At 36.9% G+C, this 25,922-nt stretch overlaps 1 protein-coding gene and 1 pseudogene across 1 annotated transcript; one reads left to right on the top strand and one right to left on the bottom strand.

The window, feature by feature from the left end:
- Positions 1-8,164: 8,164 nt before the first annotated feature.
- Positions 8,165-10,286, bottom strand: LOC137946694 (LEAF RUST 10 DISEASE-RESISTANCE LOCUS RECEPTOR-LIKE PROTEIN KINASE-like 2.4; annotated as a pseudogene).
- Positions 10,287-16,769: 6,483 nt separating this feature from the next.
- Positions 16,770-19,085, top strand: LOC137946693 (probable receptor-like protein kinase At5g20050). Its single transcript, XM_068793013.1, has 3 exons — positions 16,770-17,547; positions 17,635-17,688; positions 17,908-19,085. Exons 1-3 carry the CDS (start codon positions 16,770-16,772, stop codon positions 19,083-19,085), a joined length of 2,010 nt encoding a protein of 669 aa, XP_068649114.1.
- Positions 19,086-25,922: the final 6,837 nt, after the last annotated feature.

Genomic DNA, 25,922 nt, shown 5'->3' with positions numbered 1-25,922 from the left:
TTCGTATCACCGAGAGCTTCGATTTGATAAGGTATAAACTTTGAAACAAATTTTCAAATTTTTTTATTGAAAATGGCAAATAGTGTGACATCCTTCCAAGTTCTGACTCTCAACAACAATAATTACGACAATTAGAATATCAAGATGAAGATTCTTCTTGGAGCACACGATGTTTGGGACATCGTTGAAAAAGGCTTTAGCGAAGCCAAAAAGAGAAGATGCTTTTACACAAGAGCAAAAGACAACTTTGAAGGATTCAAGAAAGAGAGACAAGAAAGCTCTCTACCTCATCTATCAAGCATTAGATGATGATGGTTTTGAAAAGATTTTGAGTACAACCTCCGCCAGAGAAACGTGGGAGAAATTACAAACCTTTTACAAAGGAGTCGAAAAGGTGAAGAAGGTACATCTCCAAACACTAAGAGGTGAATTTGAATCCTTACATATGAAAGCATCCGAGTCTATTTCAGATTATTTCTCAAGAGTAGTAGTTGTTTCTAATCAATTAAAAAGAAATGGTGAAAAGCAAGAAGATGTGAGAATAATAGAGAAAATACTTTGTTCGTTGGATCCCAAATTCGAGCACATCATCGTAACGTTGAAGAAACCATGGACTTGGAAAAAATGACGATAGAGCAACTCCAAGGATCTTTGCAAGCCTATGAAGAAAAGCACAAAAAGAAGCAAGATCTCTATAAACAACTTCTCAAGACACAAATCAAAAAAAGGAAGAAGAACAAGGCTACACAAGAAACAAACGTGGTTGAGGAAGAGGTCGCGGCTATGGACGAGGTTGGAATTACAATAACAACTCCAACAATAGCTATGAGAAAAGAGAAAGCTCAACAAAGGGTCGTGGAAGAGGAAACAAGAACCCCAGGTACGAAAAATCTCATATTCAATGTGATAATTGCCAAAAATCTGGCTATGATGCTTTAGAATGTAAAACTCCCAAGAATAGGATCGTTGAGAAGACCAATTATGCTGAAGCAAAGACAGAAGAAAAAGAAACGTTGTTATTCGCATATAGAAACAACAATGAAGAGCAAGAGAACACCTGGTATCTTGACACAGGTGCAAGCAACCATACGTGTGGAAGAAGAAGTCTGTTCGTAGACCTCAATGAATCAATAAACGACAATGTCTCTCTAGGAAATAATTCACAATGGCAGTACAAGGAAAAGGTAACATTCTTATTCGTGCAAAAGATGGTAGTCATCAATTAATTTCAAATGTCAACTATGTACCTAATATGAAAAATAACATCTTGAGTTTGGGTTAACTCTTAGAAAAGGGCTATGACATTCACATGAAAAATTATAGCCTTTTTATAAGAGATGACAAAAGATATTTAATAGCCAAAGTACAAATGTCAGAATGATTCCTAAAAATATTAAAAACGATGTTACAAAGTGTTTACAGGCTTGTTATAAAGACGCATCGTGGCTGTGGCATCTTCAATTTGGGCATCTCAATTTTGAAGCATTGAAGTTATTGTCCAAGAAAGAAATGGTGAGAGGTTTACCTTGAATTAATCACCCTAATCACGTGTGTGAAGGGTGTTTATCAGGGAAGCAATTCAGAAAAAGCTTTCCAAAAAGATCAGATTCAAGAGCCCAGAAGCCACTCGAGCTAATCCACAGAGATATATGTGGTCCAATCAAGCCAAGATCTTTAGGTAAAAACAATTATTTTCTTCTCTTTATTGATGATTTTTCAAGGAAAACATGGGTATATTTCTTGAAACAAAAATCAAAAGTTTTTGAAGTCTTCAAGAAATTTAAAGCTGTAGTAGAGAAGGAAAGTGGTAGAGAGATTAAAACCATGAGATCTGATCGAGGAGTAGAATTTACTTCCAGATATTTTCAAGAATTCTGCGAAGTAAATGAAATTCATCGATCAATGACGGTTCCTAGATCCCCCCAAAAAATGGAGTGGCAGAAAGAAATAACTGAACTATCCTCAATATAATTCGAAGCATGCTTAAAAGCAAGAAATTACTTAAAGAGTTTTGGGCCGAAGTTGTGGCATGTGTGGTTTATCTATCTAATTGATCTCCAACAAGAAGTGTTTTGGGAAAAACACCACAAGAAGCATGGAGTGGAAAAAAAGCCCGGCATCTCCCACTTAAGAGTCTTTGGGAGTATAGCTCATGCTCATGTGTCAGATGAAAGAGAACCAAGCTTGATAATAAAAGCGAAAGTTTTATCTTCATTGGTTATGACGCGAATTCAAAAGGCTACATGTTGTACAATCCGGACAAAAAGAAGATTGTAATCAGTCGAGACGTGGTGTTTGATGAAGAATGATTATGGGATTTTGGATCTCATAAAGATGACTTCAATTTCTCCCCTCCATCTAAAGATGAGCCAATATTGATTGAACAATATGGAGAAACCCAACTAGGGCCAACGATTCCACCTACTTCGTCAACATCAGCTACACACGAAGATGAGTCACCTTCATCATATTCAAGTGGGAGTCAAAGAATCACGCCACAGATACGAAGTCTTCAAGAAATATACAAAGAAATTGAGCCATCTGGTAATATTACGGTTTTTTGTCTTTTTGCTGATTGTGAACCAATAAGTTTCCAAGAAGCTACACAAGAGAACAAGTGGAGAAATGCCATGGATGAATTAATCAAGGCCATCCAGAAGAACAACACTTGGAAACTTGTTCCACTTCCTAAAGGGAACAAACCCGTTGGTGTTAAATAGGTGTACAAGACAAAGAGAAATGACAAGGGAGAAATCAAAAAAACATAAGGCAAGATTTGTTGCAAAAGGATATAGCCAAAGAGTCAGCATTGACTATGATGAGGTATTTGCTCTTGTTGCCCGTATAGAAACTATATGACTAATCATTTCTCTTACAGTTCAAAACAAAAGAAAAATTCATCAAATGGATGTAAAGTCTGCATTCCTAAAGAGAATCTTCAAAGAAGAAGTTTACATCGAGCAACATTTAGGTTATAAAGAGAAGGAAAATGAAGACAAAGTCTTGAAGCTAAAGAAGGCTCTATAAAGGTTAAAACAAGCACCAAGAGTATGGAATAGCCGGATTGACAAGTACTTTCAAAAGAACGACTTTACAAAATGTCCATATCTGCATGCCCTCTATATCAAGATTGTTGGAAGACAGGGCCCAAGTCCACACGACCAAGGAAGACCCACATATCCAAGTGTATTAGAAGATGGGCCCAAGACCATAAGACCAAGAAGACCCATGCATCTAAGAGATATAGAGGACGGGCTCAAGGCCAACAGATCAAGGAGAAGGCCCATAGGCCCACATACATTGATGGCATGATGGTAAATAAAAGGTCATCTCATAGAGATGGCATTGATGTAATTAAGTTAAAGTTCCAGGGTTAAAACCCTAAACTCTAAACCCTAAGTTCAGGGGTATTATTTTAATACAATAGTTACATAAATCTATAAATAGAGCTTCAGGGGGAGGGTTAGAAAATCAATTTCACAACCCTCCTTCCTCTAGTTTTCTCCCAATGGGTTTCTTTCCTTTTTTCTCCATGAACTAAATTGATGGAGTCTTGAAAATCAACATGGTATCAGATCTTTGATTTTTAGGACTCGTAGTATGGTTTTTCATAATTCCAAGAAACCCATTATTTTTCTTTTTTCATATTGATGTTTTTTATATAGTTGTTGAATTCAGTTTTAAATTTTTTTATTCGTTTTCTTCTTGATCAGAAAAATCAAAAGGTGGAATTAAGTTTATTTTATTCATGTCGTGAGCTTGGTGAAAAGTGTTTGATAATACCAAGTCCCGAGCATGGGTCTCTTGACTCAGCTCAACTCGACTGCAACTCAATCGTGGAGGAGTTCTGCTCGGAAGGGCAGCCCATGAGGAAAGTAAGGCGGGTTCCTGGGAGCCTGGGAGGAGATTGCCACTACAGAGCTGGAAGCAACCAAGTTTACTTGGCTCACCAGATGCGGTGTCGGTGGCTTCGTTCTCTCCGGAACTATCGTTTCGGTTTCTTTCTTCCATTGACGAAGAAGAGGAGCGAAAGATCGTCACAGAGGTCAACTAGAAAGCATAGAGCAGCGGGAAATATCATAACAGAAAAGCAAGTCAACTTTCACAGCCACGTTGGTGGGAGACGGCAAGTTTCTCCAGACTCTTGAATTAGCTCGACGTTCCCGATCATCGAAAATTTCTCCAAACCCAAACACATGCCAACTATTAACAGATTCTTCCCAGATTGTCTTAGTGGATGTGAAGCATCCCTACTGCTTCATTCGGAAACTCTGTGCAAACAACAACCAGCTCCATTGCCAAAATTCACGTTCCAGCAGTGAGGCAAGTTGTTTCCGTTTTTGGAGACCAAAGACAACGGAATCTTGTCGAAGACACCGGCTAATTGATCTAGCTTACTTGGTTGTCATTTCTTGACGAAGACATTGTCCTACTCTGATTCGGAAGCTTGCATTGTAGTCGAAAAGTTTCCTCCTTAAGAGTCGAGCTCTGGTTCAGCGCCTATCGAGACCCGGACTCGACTCGCCCATGTCAACTTGGACCAGTGAGCCAGCGTACCAGCAACCCAAGGTACTGTTTCTGCACCAGCCAGACCGAGTCAACTGATACCAACTCAGTCCGGGTCAACCCGACTCAGGCCACTTAATTTCTACCTCGATATACATGCCCAAGATTTCGGTGTGACTCCGTAAAAAATATTTCACTAGATGGATTATTATTTTTGAAGAATTGATAGATTATTCCTTGGTCAGCATATTATTTAGAACAGATATGTGTATTGGATTATTTTGTGGGTCATTTTATAAGGATTATTTTGGGTCGTGTTAAATGGGCCCAAGCCCATTTCAGCTACTGCTATTGTATCTTTTTTTATAAGATATTATTATTGAATAAGAGGTAGTCTCATACCATTATTTATTTATGTCTCCATAAAAAATATCAAAATTATTTATGGTTGGGAGTCCATGACGGAGGAACTTCATCCCCGTCAAAAATATCAAATTTTTGTGGTTGGGAGTCCATGACGAAGGAACTTCATCCCCGTAAAAAATATCAAAATTATTTGTGGTTGGGAGTCCATTACGGAGGAACTTCATCCCCGTAAAAAATATCAAATTTATTTTTGGTTGGGAGTCCATGACGGAGGAACTTCATCCCCTTCAAAAATATCATTTTTTTGTGCTTGGGAGTCCATAACGGAGGAACTTCATCCCCGTAAAACATATCAAACGTATTTGTGGTCGGGAGTCCATGACGGAGGAATTTCATCTCTGTAAAAAATATCAAAATTTTTGTGGTTGGAAGTCCATGACAGAGGAACTTCATCCCCTTCAAAAATATCAAATTTTTGTGTTTGGAAGTCCATGACGGAGGAACTTATTATTATATTTATGTTACTTCCCTCCCCCCCCCCCCACCATTAATATCATATATTACTCTACCACTTGAGAGTCATTGCCCTGTGGAGGGACACGATGGTGGAGGTGGACACTTCAGATCAATGTCTTAGCGGCTAGGAGGGATTTACTCTCACTAATATTATACCAGCTAGGCCTCATGAACGAGAGCACCGGCATGAGGGGGAGTGTTGGAAGATGTAGGCATATTATACAAAAAAGATTTTATACATCATTTGCAGCAAGTTGGGAGTTTATGTTCTCTCACCCCCAGCTTGAGGGGGAGAGTTGGAAGACAGGTTGTAAGCTCAAGCCCATACGACCAAGGAAGGCCCACATATCTAAGATTATTATAAGATGGGCCACATGACCAAGGAAGGCCCACAAGATGGGCCCAAGCCCATAAGAAGTAGGACCCACAATGATTACCATGAGTTAGCATCCTTATCACATCAGTTGGAAGATCAAAGACTCACAAAAGTATTTTATCTTATGGTCACGTCAATGAAGAGTTTTAGTTTGAGTTATGTTTGTCTTTTATCTATATTGAGTTATTTAATTATGTTAGGACTTATCTTTAAGTGTTAGAGTTAGGGTGTAATTGGGACAAGGGTAGTTTTATTGTAATTGGACTCTACTACCTTCTTCTATTATAAATAGAGGTTCATGTGCTCTGATTACAACAAGTTATAGATGTCAATGAAGTATTTCACTTTTCCATAAATTCAACACAATTTCGTTCAGAAATATATTGAAAGAGATAGGCTTAACACAAGAAGAGCCGACCAGAATCTGTGTCGACAACAAGTCAGCCATTGCCCTAGCAAAGAATCCAGTATTCTATGATCGAAACAAGCACATCGATATTCACTACCAGTATATAAGGGATTGCATTGCAAGAAAGGATGTGCAAGTTGAATATGTGAAGTCACAAGATCAAGTTGCTGATATTTTTACCAAGCCACTGACTAGCAAAGACTTCACAAGATTAAGGAATCTACTTGGAGTCACAGGATCAAGTTTAAGGGGAGAGGGGGTATGTATCATAAACTTGATCTATGATCCAAGCCCAACTCAAGGAAACTTCGTGATTAAGAGAAAAGTCAACAGCTAAAGTCGGTTTCTTGGAGATAAGTTCATCGCTGGCAAAGAACTTTGGAGAAGAAAGAAACGTGTATGGCAATGAATTTTCCATGTAACAGAAGTTAATGTGGTGATTATTCACCCTTGTTATCTATAAATAGCTATGTAAACCATGTAAAAATATAAGAAGAAAAAGAAGAAAAATTCAGAGAGTTATCGTAGCCATTCTTCTTCTTGTCCGAGCGTAATTTTTTTTTTGAGAGACAGAGAGATATAGAGTCGATTTTGTTTTCATAAGTATTTACCAGCATATGTTTTATCTTAGATTCCAATAAGGCTTTCGACAGAAACATGATCTCTGATTTTATTCCTTATTCTTACTTCAATCTGCTCACAAGTTCTCTATTTGTTTTTAAAGACTCCAGTTCTCTCACAAGGTAACTGGTAGAACAATCTTCTGAATTGTTTGAATATTTGCCATTTTAAGGTGAGCTAAAGGGTAGTTTCCCGTAGCTTTGGTGTCTTTCCAAATTTATGAGTTACTATTTTCACATATCTAGGACAAAGGAACATTTAAAAGATGTGAGTGCCCCTCTTATGAGGGAAGCCACAATATGGGATTCTTTCTATTCTTCCTCGGAGAAGAAGGTCCGTAGAAAGAATGTATGTTTTGGGAGATATCCGAGTTCCCATATAAAAATAATTATAAGCTAGTTAATTTTTATAAAAAAAATAACTCTTGCCTATTTAACTTTTATAGGTTAAATAAGTTAATATTTCCATATTTGTTAGTTTTGATAAGTTAAATAGGTAATTTTTTTACTCAGTGACATTCGTTGGGAAAGTTGTTTTACCTACCTTTGTGTTATTTTTTATTTAGTATCTAATATTTATTTAAATAATTATATCTAAAATAACCTTTGTAGTGAATATATCATTTTGTTGACAAAATTCCCCAAAAACTCGTTCTCATTGGATTGTAGGCTGCAACTCGAATGCATGATGCCGGAATAGCTAGTAATGGTCAGTTAGTTATATGATGGTGAATGACTTTGTCCATCATAATGTGGGAGTTGGCCATGCTCGAAATCGTTACCTTAACCGTAATCTAGGGGATGCCGAAGACAAGGCTAGTTACTAAAGCGGGGAATATCCCTTCCCTCCAATTAAATGTCCTTTTTCTCCCAATTTTTTTTAATTTATAGGAAATTTTTAAATTTTCAACTTTCTCAACGAATTTAAAGATTCAGTGCGAGAAGTTTCAACAAATTGTCCAAATTCGCTGGGGGAAGAATTTTGCTGTTTTTTTTTTTTTTTTGGCAGAAATATATTTTTTGTAGTGTTTATTAAGTAATATATATTCCACCGGAACTTTCCATATGCAGTAAATGTATTAGGCAAATTCTAAGAGATAATTCATTTTCTCTCTCAACATTTCTAGTGCACTATTTGGGGTCTAAAAGAAAATTCTTTTCCTCAAGTATTTCTTGAAGATCACAGACTTCTGATTGTTGCAGATATTAAATATTATTTGGAAGACATTATTTAAATTGATATTGTTTGTTGTGAGGTGTAATTATTACAAATGCTAGACGCTGAAAATGCAAATCCTCTTTATACAAGAAATCCATTTGATCTTTTACTTTACATGCAAACAAATGGTTGCAATCACTTGTCGGCCTACAATAAATTTTCCATTATTGCTGAGTTGCAACGTTTAAATACTTACTCTGAGATGGTGAGAGCAAAAAGATGCCTCACAAGTCGAACTTTTAGGTCACTCATTCAAATCTTCACAGCCATGGGAGTGCTTACAGCCTTTCATCTTCGGCACTGACCTGGAAACTTGAAGCCCTAGCTGTGGAGTAATAGGTTGGGAAACCCTCCCCATTGAACTCGTCTGGAAATGGGTCAGGGGGTATTTGAATTTCACTATTTCCTTCAAGCATCTGAATCACTTTTCTCATGGGGGGTCGGTTTGTGGCAATGTGTTGAATGCACCAAAGACCCACCATGCACATCTTTTTCAGGATCTCCTCTTCTCCTTCTTCTCCTTCTCCTTCTCCTTCTCTTTGTTCTTCTATTTGTCCTTCATTTTCCACTGTTTCAATTGCACTCACTTCCTGAATCATAGTTTTCGCTTTTGGATCATGTATCCCTGCCTTCTTGAATACCCAATCTGGAAAATTAGCTCGGCTAGTGTCTTCCTCAGTCAAATCACTGTTCTTCCTTCTTCTAGCCATTTCTAAAAGAAGCATCCCATAGCTATACACATCAGACTTGTCTGTTATCTGTCAGTAGGCCTGTGTCCAAATCTCCGGTGCAGCATACCCTGGTGTCCCTTGAGCATGCGACAATGATAAATGGCTGTGATCTTTATCGATAAGTCGAGCCAGTCCGAAGTCTGCCACTTTGGCTGTCAAGTTGGAATCGATTAAAACGTTATGAGGCTTAATATCTAAATGTAAGATCTTGTTTCTGCATCCTTCATGCAAGTACAATATCCCCCTAGCAGTCTCCACTGCTATATTATACATTTGTCGGGAGGTGAGACTCAACGCATCTTCTTTGCCTTCTTCTTGATCTTCTGATCCCTTCTTATCAAAGATATATTTATCCAAAGAACCCTTTTCTATGAATTCATAAACCAATGCTCTATTATTGTCTTGGGCACAATAACCGAGTAGAGCCACCAAATGTTGATGGTGAACTGTCCCAACAGTTGCAACTTCATTCATGAACTGCTTCTCTTTCTGCTCCGATCGCTTCAAGAGCTTGACTGCAACAGCTCCAGTTCCTTCAATGAACCCTTTGTAGACACTCCCAAATCCTCCTTCCCCAAGCTTTGTGGAGAAATTGGAAGTGAACTTCTTTATTTGAGAGTAAGAGTACCTTGTAGGTGAAATCCCATCAATCAACTTTTCATCGTCGTTTTTGCTTTCTCCTTTCCTCCGGATCACACACAAGATCACTATTGTTGCAGCTGCAACCAGAACTACTACTGATGCAGAAGCAATTATAGCTGCACAAAGGATTCATACCATCAGAGCAGTTCAACCGATGTGCGCTCGAAGCACAGAAGCACACGAACTCCCTCCCAGGGCTCGTCCCACACCACCCCCCAGTAGTCTCACAACTCTTGCAAGACGTCGACCTTGTGTACCGAATCTTGAATCCCTCAGTCGTAAGGAAGCTTCTCAAATCTCTAATGGTGCTCACATTAACCTTCTCCCTTGTGTCAACCAGGAAGTTCTCACACTCAGCGTAGTTATTGAACTCGCTACTGTAAAAACAGATGTTATTGTTACCCGTACTGCTCCCCTTGCACTCCAAGCAGGAACTCGGCTGGAGACTGCCCGCCGGGGCCGAGCTGGGTCGCTGCGTGCAGTTGAGGTGGAGCCCTATCTTGTACTCTTTAGCAAGGGTGAAGAGCGTTGGGTCCGTGACGAAGTTCTTCCTGGTTATGTGTCCACAGCGGAATAATGACTCGAAGGCGACCGGGATTGTGATCCCAACTGCGTCGACGCTGAGATTGCCTAGGAAGCGGCAGGGTTCTGCTAGAGGAACGATTTTGCTGTAGAGGACGACGTAGTCGTTGTTGACACAGGTGATTTGCAGGTCGGGGTGGGCGCAGAAGCTTGAGAGGGAAAAAGGGTAGCGAAGGGAGACGTTGCCGCAGGAGGAAGAGCCGCAGAGGTTGTAGTAGTAGGCGGGGTCTGTGCTTGTTGGTACTACCTGTGACTGGCTCAATGAGAAGGAGAGAGTTACGAAGAAACTTGTGAAGAGGAAGAGGAATGGAGTTTCCATGGTGGGTGCGTATCAATTGATTGCGTGATTCCAATGTTGGAACCTCTACAGAGTGGGGAAAAAAGAAAATGGGTAGGCAGCTGGGAACGAATAATCCGAGTTGTTTGGATCCATTTATTCCTCAAACCAAGCACTAAATGAGTCAACCGGCCTGAAAGATATTAAAATTTTTTTGCCAACTCTTTGATTTTTCAATGTTCCTTCTGGAGTAACTCTTACGGCACCGCAAGTCGCAAAGTCGGACACGACCAAGTCTACAAATGAAAAGAAAATGACAAGTTATGGTCGAATCGTCCCAACGTAAATGAAAGAGAAGGAATCGACCTGCAAGACTGAGTAAAGTCTTATGGAAGAAGCAGGAAGATAAGCGACACAAAGTGGGACCCCGTCAAGTAGAGCCCTTAAATTCTTTTGCAACTGTTGTAGGTGAAGACGCATATGGCAACGGTCCAGTATTCATATGAGACCATGTGCATCGAGCATCAGAGACCTCATTTGACTTCATAAGGCTTAAAACTCGCAGTCGTTGGAAAGCTTAAAAATAATGAAATCGGGTAAATTTTTAGGATAACATGAATACATGTCTATGATAGAGTTCAGGTAGACAAACTCATCCAGCTAAGTTGTTAATTGGAGGTTCCCATAGTATAGCATTTGGGTTCTTAAAGACTCGAAGTTATCTCACAAGGTAACTAATAGAACAATTTTTTGAATTGTTTGAATATTTTTATCATTGAATTTTTCATCGAGTCATTTTAAGGTGAGCTAAAGGGTAGTTTTCCCTAGCTTTGGGGTCTTTCCAAATTTATGAATTATTATTTTCCATATATCTATGACAAAAGAACATTTTTTTAAAGATGTGGATGCCCCTCTTAAGAGGAAAGTCAGCATATGGGATTCTTTCTGATAAAGATAAAGGATGGTTATCAATGGTCATGACACATCAATTTCCTTTGATGAACTACATGAAAAAATCATCAAAAAGGAACTATCACTATGTGTGGATCAAGCTCACTCATCTCCACCTCCAACTTCTACAAATTCAGCCAATTCTCGCTCTAATTTTGGCAAGTCATACACAACGGCAACCTAGGGCATCCTCCTACCACCCCTGCCAACTCCTGCCTCAAGTCTCACCAACATTATCACTCTAGATGGTCGATCTCAGCCTCGACCCTACTTAGGTCCTTACATGTGGTGTCGTGAAAAGGACACATTGTTCCATAGTGTCCTGGCTTTTGTCAGTTGCACCCGTTCTTGCCAACGCCCCAGACTCCTCGCCAACCTCCTCATTCGCAACCTCGCCCTTCATCATCATGGCAACCACAAGCACATCTTGCAACCACCAAGTCTCTTAATAGTTGTACATGCTTATGGATAATGAAATATCACACCATGTTACCATTGACTTGAGTAATCTCTCTATTCACACTCATGACGGCACTGATAATACTGTGGTGATGGTACGGGTTTCTCTGTTACTCATACTGGTTACAAATCTTTCTCTACACCCTAATGTAAATTTTCCTTAAAAATGTTTTTCGTGTTCCTACCATGCAAAAGAATCTTATTTCTATTTCTCAGTTTTGTAAATTTAATCATACTTCAATTGAATTTTTACCTACTTTTTTTCGTGTGAAGGATCTTTACACTGGGGAATCACTTTTGTAGGGTCGAACTAAGGATGGTGTGTACGAATGACCGTTGTCCTCAATCCTGTCTTCATCGATCATCGCCTTTTCAATGTTAAGACCATTTCGTCTACATGACATCATTGCTTAGGTCATCTATCATCTACAATTCTCAGGCACATCATGACTTTTCACTTAGATTTATCGTATTCTTTGAATTTTAATTTTAATTACAATTATTGTCAATGCAATAAGATTCACAAATTACCATTCTCACACTACTCGTTTTGTCTCTTCTTCCCCTCTTATTATTTTCTTGGATGTATGGACATCTCTTATTTCTTCTACTGATGATTTCAAATATTATGTAATTTTTATTGATCACTTTGGAAAGTGTATCTGATTTTACCATTCTCAAATGGAAAATGCATATGTTTCATACATTTGTCCGGTTTAAATTTGTTGTTGAAAACTTCCTTGGTAAACATATTAAAACACTCTATTTTGATAATCGGGGGAAATATAAAAAAATTTCTCTTTTCTAGCTACCAATGACATTTCTCATCCAACGTCCCCTCAACATACCCTTAAACTCAAAAGGGTATTCTGAATGACGACATCATCATATTATCGAAATAGGTATGTCTTTTCTTTCTCATGCATTCATACCTCTATCTTACTGGTCATATATTTTATCTATTGTTGTCTATCTCATCAACCGTCTACCTACTCCCACTCTGTGTTCCTCTCCATGTATCATTCTTGGGTACTCTACCACTCAAAGTGCCTATTTATGTCTTGAACTCACTACCTCTAATATATTATGCATCACGTCATGTTAAATTCGTAAAGTTTATCTTCCCCTTCACTACTCTTCAGTCTCACCTCAATCGCCTTCATCTAACACACTCTCCCACTGATGTTCTTCTGTGTCCTTACTTTTGGTTACCACCACATCAACCACAACTTCGATCTTTGCGCCCTCTGCAAGCTCCATTCAAGACCTCGCACCTAACACCACTCCAACACTTAACCCTACTCAAAAACCTCCCTCATCGGCCGACCACACCCATCATTCCTACTTGCTTCCCCCCTTCCCCGGGTTATAGTCACCCGACCAAAGAATAACATTTACAAGCCCATCCAAAAATTAAACCCCACTGATCCCAAACGGTGTCAGGCTATGTCTGATGAGTATGATGTTCTTGTTCGGAATAGGACATGAGAAGTTGTTCCCTTGGTTCCCTCGCATAATTTGGTTGCTTACAAATGGATTTTTTGTACTAAATATCTATCTAATGGATCTATTGACAGGTACAAGGTTCACTTAGTTGCCAAAGGGTTTCACCAACACTCTGGGGTTGATTATCATGAAACCTTTAGTCTTGTTATTAAGCCTACCACTATTCACATTGTTCTTAGGTTTGTCGTCAGTCATGGTTGGTCGCTTCGGCAACTTGATGTTGATAATGCATTTCTCCAAGGTACTTTGTCTGAGACAATTTTTATGACACAACCACCGGGCTTCATTGATCGTGACCATCCCCACCAAGTCTGCAAAATTTGCAAGCTTATCTACGGTCTCAAACAAACTTCACGTGGTTGGTATCATGAGTTGTACCAGTTTCTTATCACCTTTGGCTTCACCAAATCTCATGCAAACTCCTCTCTATTTATCTTTCACACAGGTACTGATATGTTGTATATTTTGGTCTATGTAGATTACATCATTATTATAGGAGACAATGATCAAGCTATGGAAACGTTCATCAACCTTCTCGCTCAAAAAATTTCACTCAAGAATCTTGGCTCCTTGACTTACTTTCTTGGAATTGAAGTTGTTCCCCTTTCTCAAAGATTACTTATGTCTCAACGTCAGTATATTTGTGATCTCCTTGCTCACACACGCATGACAAAAGCAAAGCCTATAACTACGCCTCTTACCACGGTATCTACACTCACACTTCAGTCTGGCATGACACTCTTTGATCCATCTGAATATCGGATTGTAGTTGGTAATCTCCAATACTTGTCTCTTACATGCCCTGACATTCTTATGTGATGAATAAGTTGTCTCAGTTTTTGCATCACCCTACTACTGACCACTGGGATGTTGTCATGCGATTGTTGCACTATCTTTGTGGGACTTTGGATCATGGTATTGTCATACGTCAATAATCTTTTTTGTCTCTCCATGTGTTCTCTGATGCAGACTGGGCAAGAAACAATGATGATTTCACTTCCATAGGTGCCTATGTTGTTTTACCTAGGCCGTAATCCTATTTGGAGTTCTAAGAAACAACGGACTATGGCCCGCTCGTCTATTGAAGCAAAATATCGCTTTGTTGCAATCACTGCAGTTGAGATCCATTGGACCTACTATCTTCTCATTGAACTTGGGGTTTTTCTTCCACAACAACCAATGTTGTATTTTGATAATGTCGATGTTATAAATTTATTCTCTAATCCAGTATTTTACTCTCACATGAGACATGTAGCTTTGGATACCACTTCATTCGAGAACAAGTTCAGAGTGGTAGATCTCACCAAACCACTTTCGCATAACATGCTTCATCCTCTTGAAGACTAAGATTGGACTCTCCTCTCGGAGATCCATCTTGCGGGGGCATGATAGAGATAAAGGATAAATGATACGTATTCTATTGTAACACCAATACTCAAGGATAACTCTTATCCTCATTGTAATGTTTATCTTCTCTTTGGTTTAATCTCACCATAATCTATAAATTGAGCTTGTCTCCATCAATGTAAACACGAAATATTTTCTTCTCTACACTTTCTATTCTTCCTCGGAGAAGAAACTCCATAAAAAGAATTTATATTTTTGGAGATATTTGAGTTTCCATATAAATTTTTTTGAAATAATTAAATTAAAAATATTATTTAAATAAATATATAAATAAATAAATTTTAACTAAATATAATAAATGAGTAAATAAATAAGTATGAACTAAGTATATAAATAGTTAAATAATTGTTTATTATAACTAATTTTTTGGTTAAATGGCATTCTTAGAGTTGAATAATTATATGTCAGTTAATTTTTATAAAAAAATAACCCTAGCCTAGTTACATTTTTTTTATATATTTGTTAGTTTTGATAAGTTCAATAGGAAATTTTTTTACTCAGTGGCATTCTTAGGTGTCCCGCAAAAACCCTCTAATAACCTACCTTCCCGTGAAACTCGCCCTCCCTATCCGAAACCATTGCTTCCTTGGTTGACAAAAAAATACTATTGAATTCTGGTTCACAAAAGACCAAACTCCTGATTTTGTTTTCTTATTATCCTAGTGAAGAGAGAGTGGTTTCGTTCTTCCCTTAGAGAGCTAGTCTCTTCTCCTCTCTTGCAGCTACAAGAAATTTTACTTTTCTTAGTGAATTTTTTGCCGAGAAAAGAATTCTCAACAAAATTTTTTGTCAAGAATAACCTACAAAAAAATTAATTGTCAAAAAATGAATTTCACGGACAATAATTAACCATTTCTCAGTGAAATTATTTTTCCAATAATATTTTTCTTAGTGAAATTATTTCATAGAATAGTTTGAATTAGTTAAAAAAATTTCAAAATAAATTCTTGGTGAAATAATTTTATTTTTAAAATATTTTAATTTTTATGAAATTAAAAAATTATCAGTGAAATTATTTCTTCGAGAATAGTTTTATGGTGAAATAATTTTTTTGAGAATAGTTTTTAAGACTACATAATTTCACCAAGAATAGTTCTTTGGCAAAATTGTTTTACCAAGAATAGATTTTACGGTGAAGAAATTTCTCCAAGAATATTTTTTTTATGTTTGTATAAATTTATAAAAATTTTTTCTAAATTGTTTAATGTATTTAATAAAAATATAATAAAATTTTGAATAAAATGAATTTTTAATATTTATATGATTGAATAAATACAAAATAAGTACAAAAATTACAAATAATGATATTCAAAAATAATACTAAAAGTCTAAAAAATTTTAAAATTTTTTTTGTTATGATGAAGGACCAAGGTTGGAGGAAATAGAACTGGCTGGGAACTGTGAAGATGATCCAAAATTATAGGAAAGAGTCACTATTACACGAGAAGCTAACAAGCTCATTGTATGAGTCATCTGGGCTTCAATCCTACACACCCGCACTATAGGTGGTGCCAAAGTTGATTCCCACAACCTTTCCTTTAGAGGTCCAAACCAAGTCCACCAACCCATTTCTACTTAGCTATGACTCTCTTAGCAATCCCAATGGTTGAGATTTTATTTTGGGTGTAATTTAATTATAATTGAATTCTACTTGTTTAATATTAATATAAATAACATTAATACACTTCCGTACGTGGTTACAATTATTGCAATCAAATAAATAAATATAAAAAAATATTGTTCAGACTTAACATAATTCTTTGGCCTCTACATTAATGGAAGTCAGCAACGATGGCTTTTCCTTTTCCTGTTCCCCTACGCTTCAGTGACAGTGACCACACCAGTCTCCGCGTTCGTAACCGTGCTGAAACCAAGTTATCTTACTAATCTCTATCCATGATCATGAATTTTCCGCGTTACAAAAGTCATCGTCCCAGACTGAACGTTACGTAAAGGATTCGCAGAACCTTGTGCCTTAACCGGCTGTAGCAGCAACCTTTGTTCCTCATATTTTCTTGTCTAAAACTTGGGTCACATCTTCTTATTCCAAAATCCACCCCATTATCTTGACTTTGTTACTTTCTCTCTCTCTCTCTCTCTCTCTCTCTCTGCGCAACGACCATTGTTCTCCTCCATGTTACAAATCCTTTGTTCTGTTCCATGTTACAGGGGCCATAACAGTAGATTTGTTTGCGTATCACCATGATAAGTGGAGAGAAGTGGAACAAGCATGTCCTGATTACCTTCGTCTTTTTTAGCTGTCTATACAGCACCCAATCATCAAAAAGCCCTTCATATTACTACGAACAATGTGCCTCTTCGGTCTGCGGCAACTCCCTCATTCAATTCCCAATCGGCCTAAAACCCCTTTGTCACGGCGCTTACATCTCTACTTCATGCGAGAACGATTCGGTGTATATAACCCAGGACGAAGGTCCGAGGGCCAAGTACAAGGTCCTGGACACCATGAACTCCACCGTTTATGCTCGAGGATATTTCATGCTGGTGGATACCTCCCTTTTGGGGTGTGCCCCTATCCCTCCGTTCTTGGATCAAGACTCGCACAGGAGGTTCACGTCTGGCCACTTATTTATGAGCTCTGATTACAAGACCGGGACGTTCTTTAACTGTAGTCAAGCGCCGAGGGCCGACATGTTGGCCAGGCTGAGTGAGGCACCGTGCCCGGAGTGTGGTAATACCAGCAATCTGTGCTACTTCTATGACGGCTACATGGATCAGATACCCAACTGCCAGCCCTTTTGGGTCTCCATACCAAATAGTCTGGTGAACAATTTTACTGGGGTTGGGAATTTGAGGACAAAGCTTCAGGAGGGGTTTAAGGTTCAGTGGGTGAGTCCCTGTGGGGTGGAATGCATGAGCAACACCGGAGGAAGATGTGGGTTTGTGGATGAAAACAGAAATAAGGGTGACGAGGTGTGTTTTTGTAACTCTACCGTGCATAGGACAAGCTGCTCCGACGGTAAGTTGTTTTATTAACAATTTCTTGATTTTCTGCGGAGAGATTTATTCTAAATTAGTAATAATTAGATATTGTTGTTTCCTGCAGGGATAATTATCTCACAAGCCGGTGGTAAATCAAATAAAAAAATCATGATTGCAGGTAAGACCATTTACTGAGATTAAGATATGGTGCTGAGTTCCTGAGTTCTATAAGCAGTTCTGGTTGACTCCAAATATCTGTTTAGAATTATAATGGGGGAAGAATTTTTAATCAGTGCATGCTGCCAGCAGACAAAAGGATAGAAGACGAAGTTCAGAAGTAGATTGCGAATGTTGTGACTGAATTCTGTTTTCTTTTTTTCTCTTTTACTCTTTGCAGGTCTTGGAATTGGAATAGCAATTGTTGTCTCGGGCGTATGTTATGCTTATGTTAGAAGACGCAAGCAGATGAGGAAGAAAGTTGAACTGAGAGGTCAGGACGAACAAGCATTAAGAAGATACTTGGACAACAAAAATGTCCCAGCTTCCATGGAGACATTCTTGGAAAACTACGCCTATGGAATGCCCGGTAGGTTCTCCTACAAGCAAATCAAGAAGTACACTAACAATTTCACTGACAAGCTTGGTCAGGGCGGCTTTGGATCAGTCTTCAAAGCCACCCTTCCTAATGGTTTCACTGTGGCAGTAAAGCTTCTTGACGAGACTGAACAGAGTGAAACCCAGTTCCTCAATGAGGTCCGAACGGTTGGGCAAATTCACCACAACAATCTTGTTAGGCTTCTGGGATTTTGTTTCCAGCAATCAAAGAGAGCTCTTGTTTATGAGTTCATGGAAAATGGTTCCTTAGAGAAGTACATTCATCGAAAGAACAAACCACCCTTAGAGAGGCTAAGTTGGAGCCAGCTTCATGATATTGCTCTGGGAACAGCTAGAGGGATTGCATATCTCCATGAAGAATGTCGAAGCCGGATATTACATTGTGATATCAAGCCTCATAACATCCTACTTGACAGAAAATTTCAGCCAAAGGTTTCAGATTTTGGATTGGCTCAGTTGATGAATAGGGAACATAGCCATGTGACAGTCTCAGGTGGCAGGGGAACTCCAGGTTATGCTCCACCTGAGATGTGGTGGAAAAACTATGGAGGCATCACAGAGAAATCTGATGTTTATAGTTTTGGTATGGTTCTATTGGAAATGGTTGGGGGAAGAAGGAACTTTGATGCAGATGCAAGCAAGGCTAGTGAGATGTACTTCCCAGAGTGGGTCTACAGGCACCATGTGCTGCACAATGGCAGTGGAAGTCCCAGCAGCAATGACAGCAACAGCAGCAGCGGCAGGAGATCTGCAGGTTCAAAATGGCAGATGTGTGAGGGGGAGGAAGAGGAAAGGATAGCAAGAAAGATGGAGCTTGTGGGTTTGTGGTGTATTCAGTTTTCACCCGCTAAACGGCCTGGTATGAGAAAAGTAGTTGAGATGTTGGAGGGGATTGCAGTGATTGAAGCACCACCTGTTCCATTTGATGCTACAGTGTCGCAGCTGGGAAGACCAATGTAGAAAACATAAGCAGGATTCTGCATGTTTAGCAGATGATGCCTTAATCCCATGGCGACAAAGAACACTCATGTTCTCTCTGTGTGCCAGATATTTTCTCCTGTAATTGAAGCACGGATTCTGGACTTTCATTAGGTTTACATTATATTGTGTGCCCGATCTTGTTAGTGACGATGAGGGAAAGTTAAGGGAATTTGAATTCACTATTACTTACCAAAAATCATGATTGTACGCCCAACGAATGAAAGTGAAATCTGAGGGTTCACCCTCTTAATCCACTCGCCGCTAGTCCTCAAAGCCTTCCTCCCAATGCTCCTCGCTCTCAACTCCTCAACCGGCCTCTCTTCCTCTCAACGTCCAATCTTTGTCTCTGCCACATCTTCTACTTTCTCCAGCTCTCGTCCCTCACCCTTCTTCTTCGTCTCCTGTGTTCATCCTCTCAACGCCCTAAAGCCTAAACCGACGACATCATCAATTCCTTCTCAGCCTCTCTCAAAGCCGAATTTCATAAACTTATTAAATTAGTGAATTAAATTAATATTTTAATTTTAATTTGTAATTATTTTATTAAATTAGACTAAACTAAAATCCTCTTATTTATTAATAAAACCATCTTATAAAATTTTAATATATCAATATATTTATATAATGAAATATCCTATTTATTTATTTATATAAATTTATGACTTTTATATTATATTAAATTACTAGTTTAAGAGTGATAATTTAGATATTGTAAAATTAAGAATTTGATCACGTATCTAGACATTATAAAAATAAATATTTTTTGTTTTAAGTATTTTATTTTTATAACTAATTAAATTAATATTTTTTGTTTTAAGTATTTTATTTTTATAACTAATTAAATTAATATTTTTTTATTTTAATTTGTAATTATTTTATTAATAAAAAATCTTTCAAAATATTTTTATATAATAAATACCCTATACTATATTAAATTACTAATTTAAGAGTGATAATTTAGATATTGTAAAATTAAGAATTTGATTAAGTATTTAGACGTTATAAAAGTAAACATGTTTGTTTTGGTATATTATTTTTCATATTTAATTAAATTAATATTTTGTTTTTAATATTAAAATTACTTATTTTATTTTATTAATTGAAAAGTTAAATAAAACTATCTTAATAAGGCTGAATCTATCAACGTATTTTATTAATAAACTCCTTCAATTTTTACCATAGTTTTCATTGTGCACATTAATGCAAAAAAAAACTTTACACTGCACTTTATATTGTACACCTTAACATAAAAAAGTAATTCACTTTCACTACATCATTTACCATTTACTTTCACTTTCCATTACACTTTGAAAATGCACTAACCCCCCTTATTCAACTAAATGAAAATTTGAAGTTCATCTTCATCTCCCACTTCAAATTCATTTCATTCATCTACATGAAATTCATATTCAAACTTGGTGTTAGTGCGGACGAGTTTATGTACACTAGAAAACAATTTCTAGTGTTAGTTCCCTAACATGAGAAAAATATAAAAAAAAAAAAAAATTATTACATTGTAACAGTATACTTAATTAAAATATAATAGTTAAACCCCAAATTAGGAAAAACAAACATGATTACTACACAAATAAGTAATTTAATATATAATTAAAATATATTAATATAATAATCAATTAAATTAGATATTACATTATTTAATGATAACAGTTTACTGTACATTAATATAGTAATTACGTGAGCCAATTAACTTTGCATATGATTAATTATAAAAAATAAATAAATAATGTTAAAAATAGCAAAAACGAATGTAATAAGTTCAATTATTAATTTATTAATAACATATGACATACTTTAACTTAAAAAGGAATGATTAAACAGGAAAAATTGATCAAAATCAAAACTTTAACACACTATATATTTTTTACGTATTATTAATTAATAATATGTTTACGTTAAATTTAAAACCATTGATTTTATTAATTAAAAAAGGGGTAATTAAACCAAAATAATTTATCAAATGCTTGATTTAAAATTATTTTAATTATCACTATTAAATCACTAATATAATACAATAATTAAAAATAAATATAATGAATAAAAAAATTATTTTAGTAATAACACAAGATGTATTTTTACATGGTATTAATTAATAATATATTTACACAAAATTTAAATTAATTAATTGATCAAATGCATATTGTAACTATATATTATTTACCAGAATTAAATATCTAGTTTAATATAGTAAAAAATTAATAAAAATAATAAATAAATAAATAAATATACAACTTTATTAATAACCTAAAGAAGATTATTCTAATAACGAGTTCGTGCCTTTAATATTGAAATCATCAAGTTACAAGTTTAGTACACAACAATCATATAAAATAAAAATATTAACCATACTAATAAGTCTTGCAACGTCATAATTCAAAAATCATCATTAATACATAACAATCTTCCCAAAGAAGATAGTGTACCTAAAACACATTACAAATATTTTCTTGCATAATATTTAAGCCACCAGACCCGCTCTTCCACTGTCATCTCTGTAAACTTGACCTTCTTACTTGGCATATTCAACCATTTAGGAGCGCAATACTTCACGTCGTCCTACAGGTCCGGGATTTCTCTGAGGGCTTTGACCCAATCTCTTTCGACATCGCCCTCTTTAGGGTTCATAACATCATTCAATGTCTGAGCGATACGGTTAACTGCATCAATGAATCTACCAGTGTCATTAGTGGACACATCGTTTCTCTTTCTACGGTGACTTGAAGATAACGGGTTACATCTTTGAGATTGCTCAGCTAACTACATCGACATCCTCGAGCTCATCCATTAGGACAGGATCCGACTCATGGAGGAGTTCATTGCCCAGATCTACAAGAGTTATACTAGTTGTTCCCATGGTTATTGAGTTTCCCACTACTAAAACCAATTTGTCGTAAAGGGGGCAGCCTTCACGTCTATACTTTTCAGCATCTCTATTCTCTTACAAGAATAAAACATCTTTTAGACGTCTTGGAATAATGTTTTAGTAATGCGGAAAATATACAAAATATTTTACAATACATCATGATTTACTGACCTTTATGTAGTCTTGCCATACAGAAAGACATGCAATAGGTCGTTGTGTGCTTGCATCCCAACCGAACCCACTAGTGTTGAGACAACTCGTTACTGTTTGGTATGTTTTCTCCCATGATCTTGTTCGATTCTTGATATGCTCAATAGTTTTTTTTATTTATTGACTGCATCATCATTGAACTTATTGACACATTCCATATATACCTCATGCTTCCAAACCCTATTGGGTAACTTGTTCCCTATATTGACCTACTCGACCAAGAGAACGAGCATTTTGTTGTCCTCTTCGAAGGTCCAAATGTCATATGATCAAGCGATTGGTTGTCGTCTTACAACTATTTATAATCTAAATCCGAGATGGACCTCATGGAAAAAACTTTATCAGACAACCATTACCCGTCACAGAAACACAAACCACAAAAAAATAAAATACCATGTGGTGGATATTTATAAAACTCGAATCTTCTCACCACATGGCAAACACATTCCATAGTACTTCAAAATTTTACAATAACATTCTAAAACATTTCAAAATTAATCAAACTATTTTCATTGCAAATGCACTAAACAATGCAAAAACACACACATCAAGTGCAAATCCACCGAACACCCCTAGTAGTGCCCCATATGACTTCGCAGTCACTACAAATTGTACCTCGTCAGTGATGGGGGTCGGGTTTCGTTGGCAAATGGACACCCGTGTAGGTAACTCAGCTTTATTTGAACTACACCCCAAACTCTAAACCCTAATTGAGAACCCTAAAAAAATTAAAAAGAACCATAAACCCTAAACCCTAATTCCATAAATAAAAGCCCCAAACCCTAAACCCTAAACCCTATCACCCCAAAATCGAGAACCCTAAATTTTTTTAAAAAACCCTAACCTTAAATCCAGAACCTAAACCCTAAACCCTAGACCTTAAAACCCCTAAAAGCCCCAAATCCTAAACCCTAAAACCTATTAACCCAAAACTGAGAACCCTAGTTTTTTTTTTTTTTTAAAAACCCTCACCCAAAATCCAAAACCTAAACCCTAAACCCTAGACCTTAAAAACCCTAAAAGCCCCAAACCCTAAACCATATCACCCCAAAAACCGAGAACCCTAAATTTTTTTTTTAAAAAAAACCTAAACCCTAAAAGTAAACCATAAACCCTATACCCTTAAATACCAAGCACTAAACACTAAATACACTAAACCCTAACCCTAATCTTGAAATTAAACCCTATAAAGACAAAATTAAACCATAAATACCATAAACCCTAACCCTAAATCCCATAATTATGCAACAATTAATAAAAATTACACGCAAAAATTAAAATTAAATAAAATACCACACTAAATTAATCAGAAAAAATTAGGGTTTAGGCTTTCCTTATGAAATTTGGGGAAAACTGAAGCCCAAGGGTGAAATCATAGCCGAATGGGGTTATCGAAGCCAAATCAAAGTAGAATAGAATAAATTGAAATGTCAAAAATTGAAGAAAATCGAAATTGAAATGGGGTAAAATCCAACGAAATCGAGAGGCATTTTGGGGGGAAAAATAGTAGCAACAGGGAGAAGGGAGTGGGAGGCAGAGAGGGAGAAGAGAGGGAGGTCGAGAGGGATAAGAGAGAGGGAGAAGCGAGTGGGAGGCCGAGAGGGAGAGCAAGTGCGAGGGTGAGAGAGCGAGGCTGAGAGGACATACGCAGCGAGAGGGAGAAGGGAAAGGGAGGGCAGAGAGGGAGAAGGGAGAAGCGAGAGGGAGAAGGGAGAAGGGAGATGGAGGCGAGAGAGATAGGAAAAAAATTTGGAGGAAGAAGAGACGAAATAAGGAGGAGACCGAGAGAGGGAGGGTGCAGGAGCGAGACTGGAAAAAAAAATCGACTAGGGTTTGAAGCACCGTGCCCGCTTTATCCGAATGATTAGCAATATACTGCAAAATCCAGATTCCTGAAATTAAATTGTGGAGATGATATTCGGGTTCATCTGATTCATCAACATAAATCGGATGTTGGTGCTCCACTAACAACGTCAAGAGATTAATTGAGTAATGCGGCTGAAGTTCATCTCCTACCTCAAGTAGACAAACCCCCACTTAGTCTACATCTCAAAATTTTGAAATCCCCAATGAAGCTGGTCACACCCTTATTAGTTTCTCCTGTAAAGCAAACCATCTGATTTTGCTTTGCTGATCAGTCCCTCGTCTATTTAGTGAATTTGATTTACCAATGTGCAAGAGAAAAGAAAGCTTAATTAAACTTTCTTGAGAGCTGTTACAATGAACATACAAGTGGAAAATTTTGAGTTCCAAAAGCCATCTTTTTACAAATCAATAAGAACGTGAAATTACACTACCAAAAGATAATCACAAGAATCCATTTTGGTCTATGATGGGTTATCAACCATGTCATGGCAAGATATTCTTGTCTATGCTCCACTTCTTTGGTTTGTAAAAGCTAGCTTTTAAATAACAAGAGACGTCTAGCCTTTTCTACAACCATTGCAATGGCTAGGAGATATTGCACTCTACCAAGATTAAGATTTCTGCATCATTTTGGCTTTGGCGAAAATAATTCCAGCCAAAAGACCTGCAAAAATTAAGTGAATCCCAAATTGCATAAGTTTTTAAAAATCTTGAGCTGGGATTTATGAGAGTGGAGTATACATACCGAAAGGACATGATTGTTAACTTAGTGTCAACTCCCATCTGTATTTTGATGAATCCCAAATTTATGAGAGCAGAGCAAACATCTTAACACGTTCAAACATAGATGATCATTTGTGTTTGAACCATGTTTTCATTATTGAATGTCTAGTATTGCAGGTACCCATGGATAATCTACCAAATAGGGAAAAAAATATGTATTTGTATTGCAACTTACACAATTGTACTTGCCTTTGTCAGTTTATACTTAAATGATCATAATAGGCGAGTACAATGTTCTTATGGTATGGGTGGTCCATGATATTTAAAGAAAGTATTAGAAAGATCGCCTATTAAATTTTGAAAAGTGTATACGATGAATCAAATTATTTTTCTCAAGTTGGCTGGAATCTTGAAAAATAGAGGACTTTGATTTGATACAAGGACAATATCTGTGGAAGACCAAATTGCATATTTTTATCTCAATGTTGGTCAACAACAATCATACAGTGTTACCTCAAATATCTTTGAAATATCAAATTGGACCATTAGTTCGTATTTTAATAAGGTGTTAGATGCTATTGTCAAACTACAATCTGATTACATCAAGCGAGCTTCAAGACGTACTCATTCAAAAATTTTGAACAATGATATCTATTATCCTTACTTTAAGGTATAAAGTCGTTTGATGAATAATTTTTAGTTAATAAGAAATATATATTTGTATTAATAAAAAAATATTAGGATTGTATTGGTGTCATCGATGGTACTCAAATTAAAGTACATACTCCGTTTGACCAGCAAGCAAGATTCTAGAACATGTACGTTTGACATGCAATTCACTTATATACTTGCTGGATGGGAGGGATCAATAGCTAATTTACGTGTATTGAAGTCATCATTAACCAGGCGAGATAAATTTTGTGTTCCTGAAGGTATATATGACTTCTCTCTCTAGTTTATTTTAATGATAGATGTATATTTTATTATAGGCAAATATTATTTGGTAGATGCTGGATACACAAATCTTTCAGGGTTTTTGGCTCCGTATCGAGGGCCATGTTATCACTTGCAAGAATTTGGAGATAATACTCCTACAGATGAAAGAGAATTATTTAATCGAAGACACTCATCTTTAC

The sequence above is a fragment of the Aristolochia californica genome, unplaced genomic scaffold (assembly GCF_029961685.1).
Source record: "Aristolochia californica isolate CCGP_79_NKW_82.1479 unplaced genomic scaffold, dmAriCali1.0.hap1 SCAF_12, whole genome shotgun sequence".
NCBI classification, from domain to species: Eukaryota; Viridiplantae; Streptophyta; class Magnoliopsida; order Piperales; family Aristolochiaceae; genus Aristolochia; species Aristolochia californica.
Note: the sequence above shows the minus strand (reverse complement) of the source record. Positions and strands in the feature narration are given on the sequence as shown.

What these genes read in the sequence shown, in the direction of transcription:
- LOC137946693 (XM_068793013.1), top strand. Translation starts at nt 16,770, where the DNA reads ATGATAAGTGGAGAGAAGTGGAACAAGCATGTCCTGATTACCTTCGTC. An exon ending in TAGGACAAGCTGCTCCGACG is followed by an intron (nt 17,548 to 17,634) that starts GTAAGTTGTTTT and finishes TGTTTCCTGCAG; the next exon opens with GGATAATTATCTCACAAGCC. An exon ending in TAAAAAAATCATGATTGCAG is followed by an intron (nt 17,689 to 17,907) that starts GTAAGACCATTT and finishes TACTCTTTGCAG; the next exon opens with GTCTTGGAATTGGAATAGCA.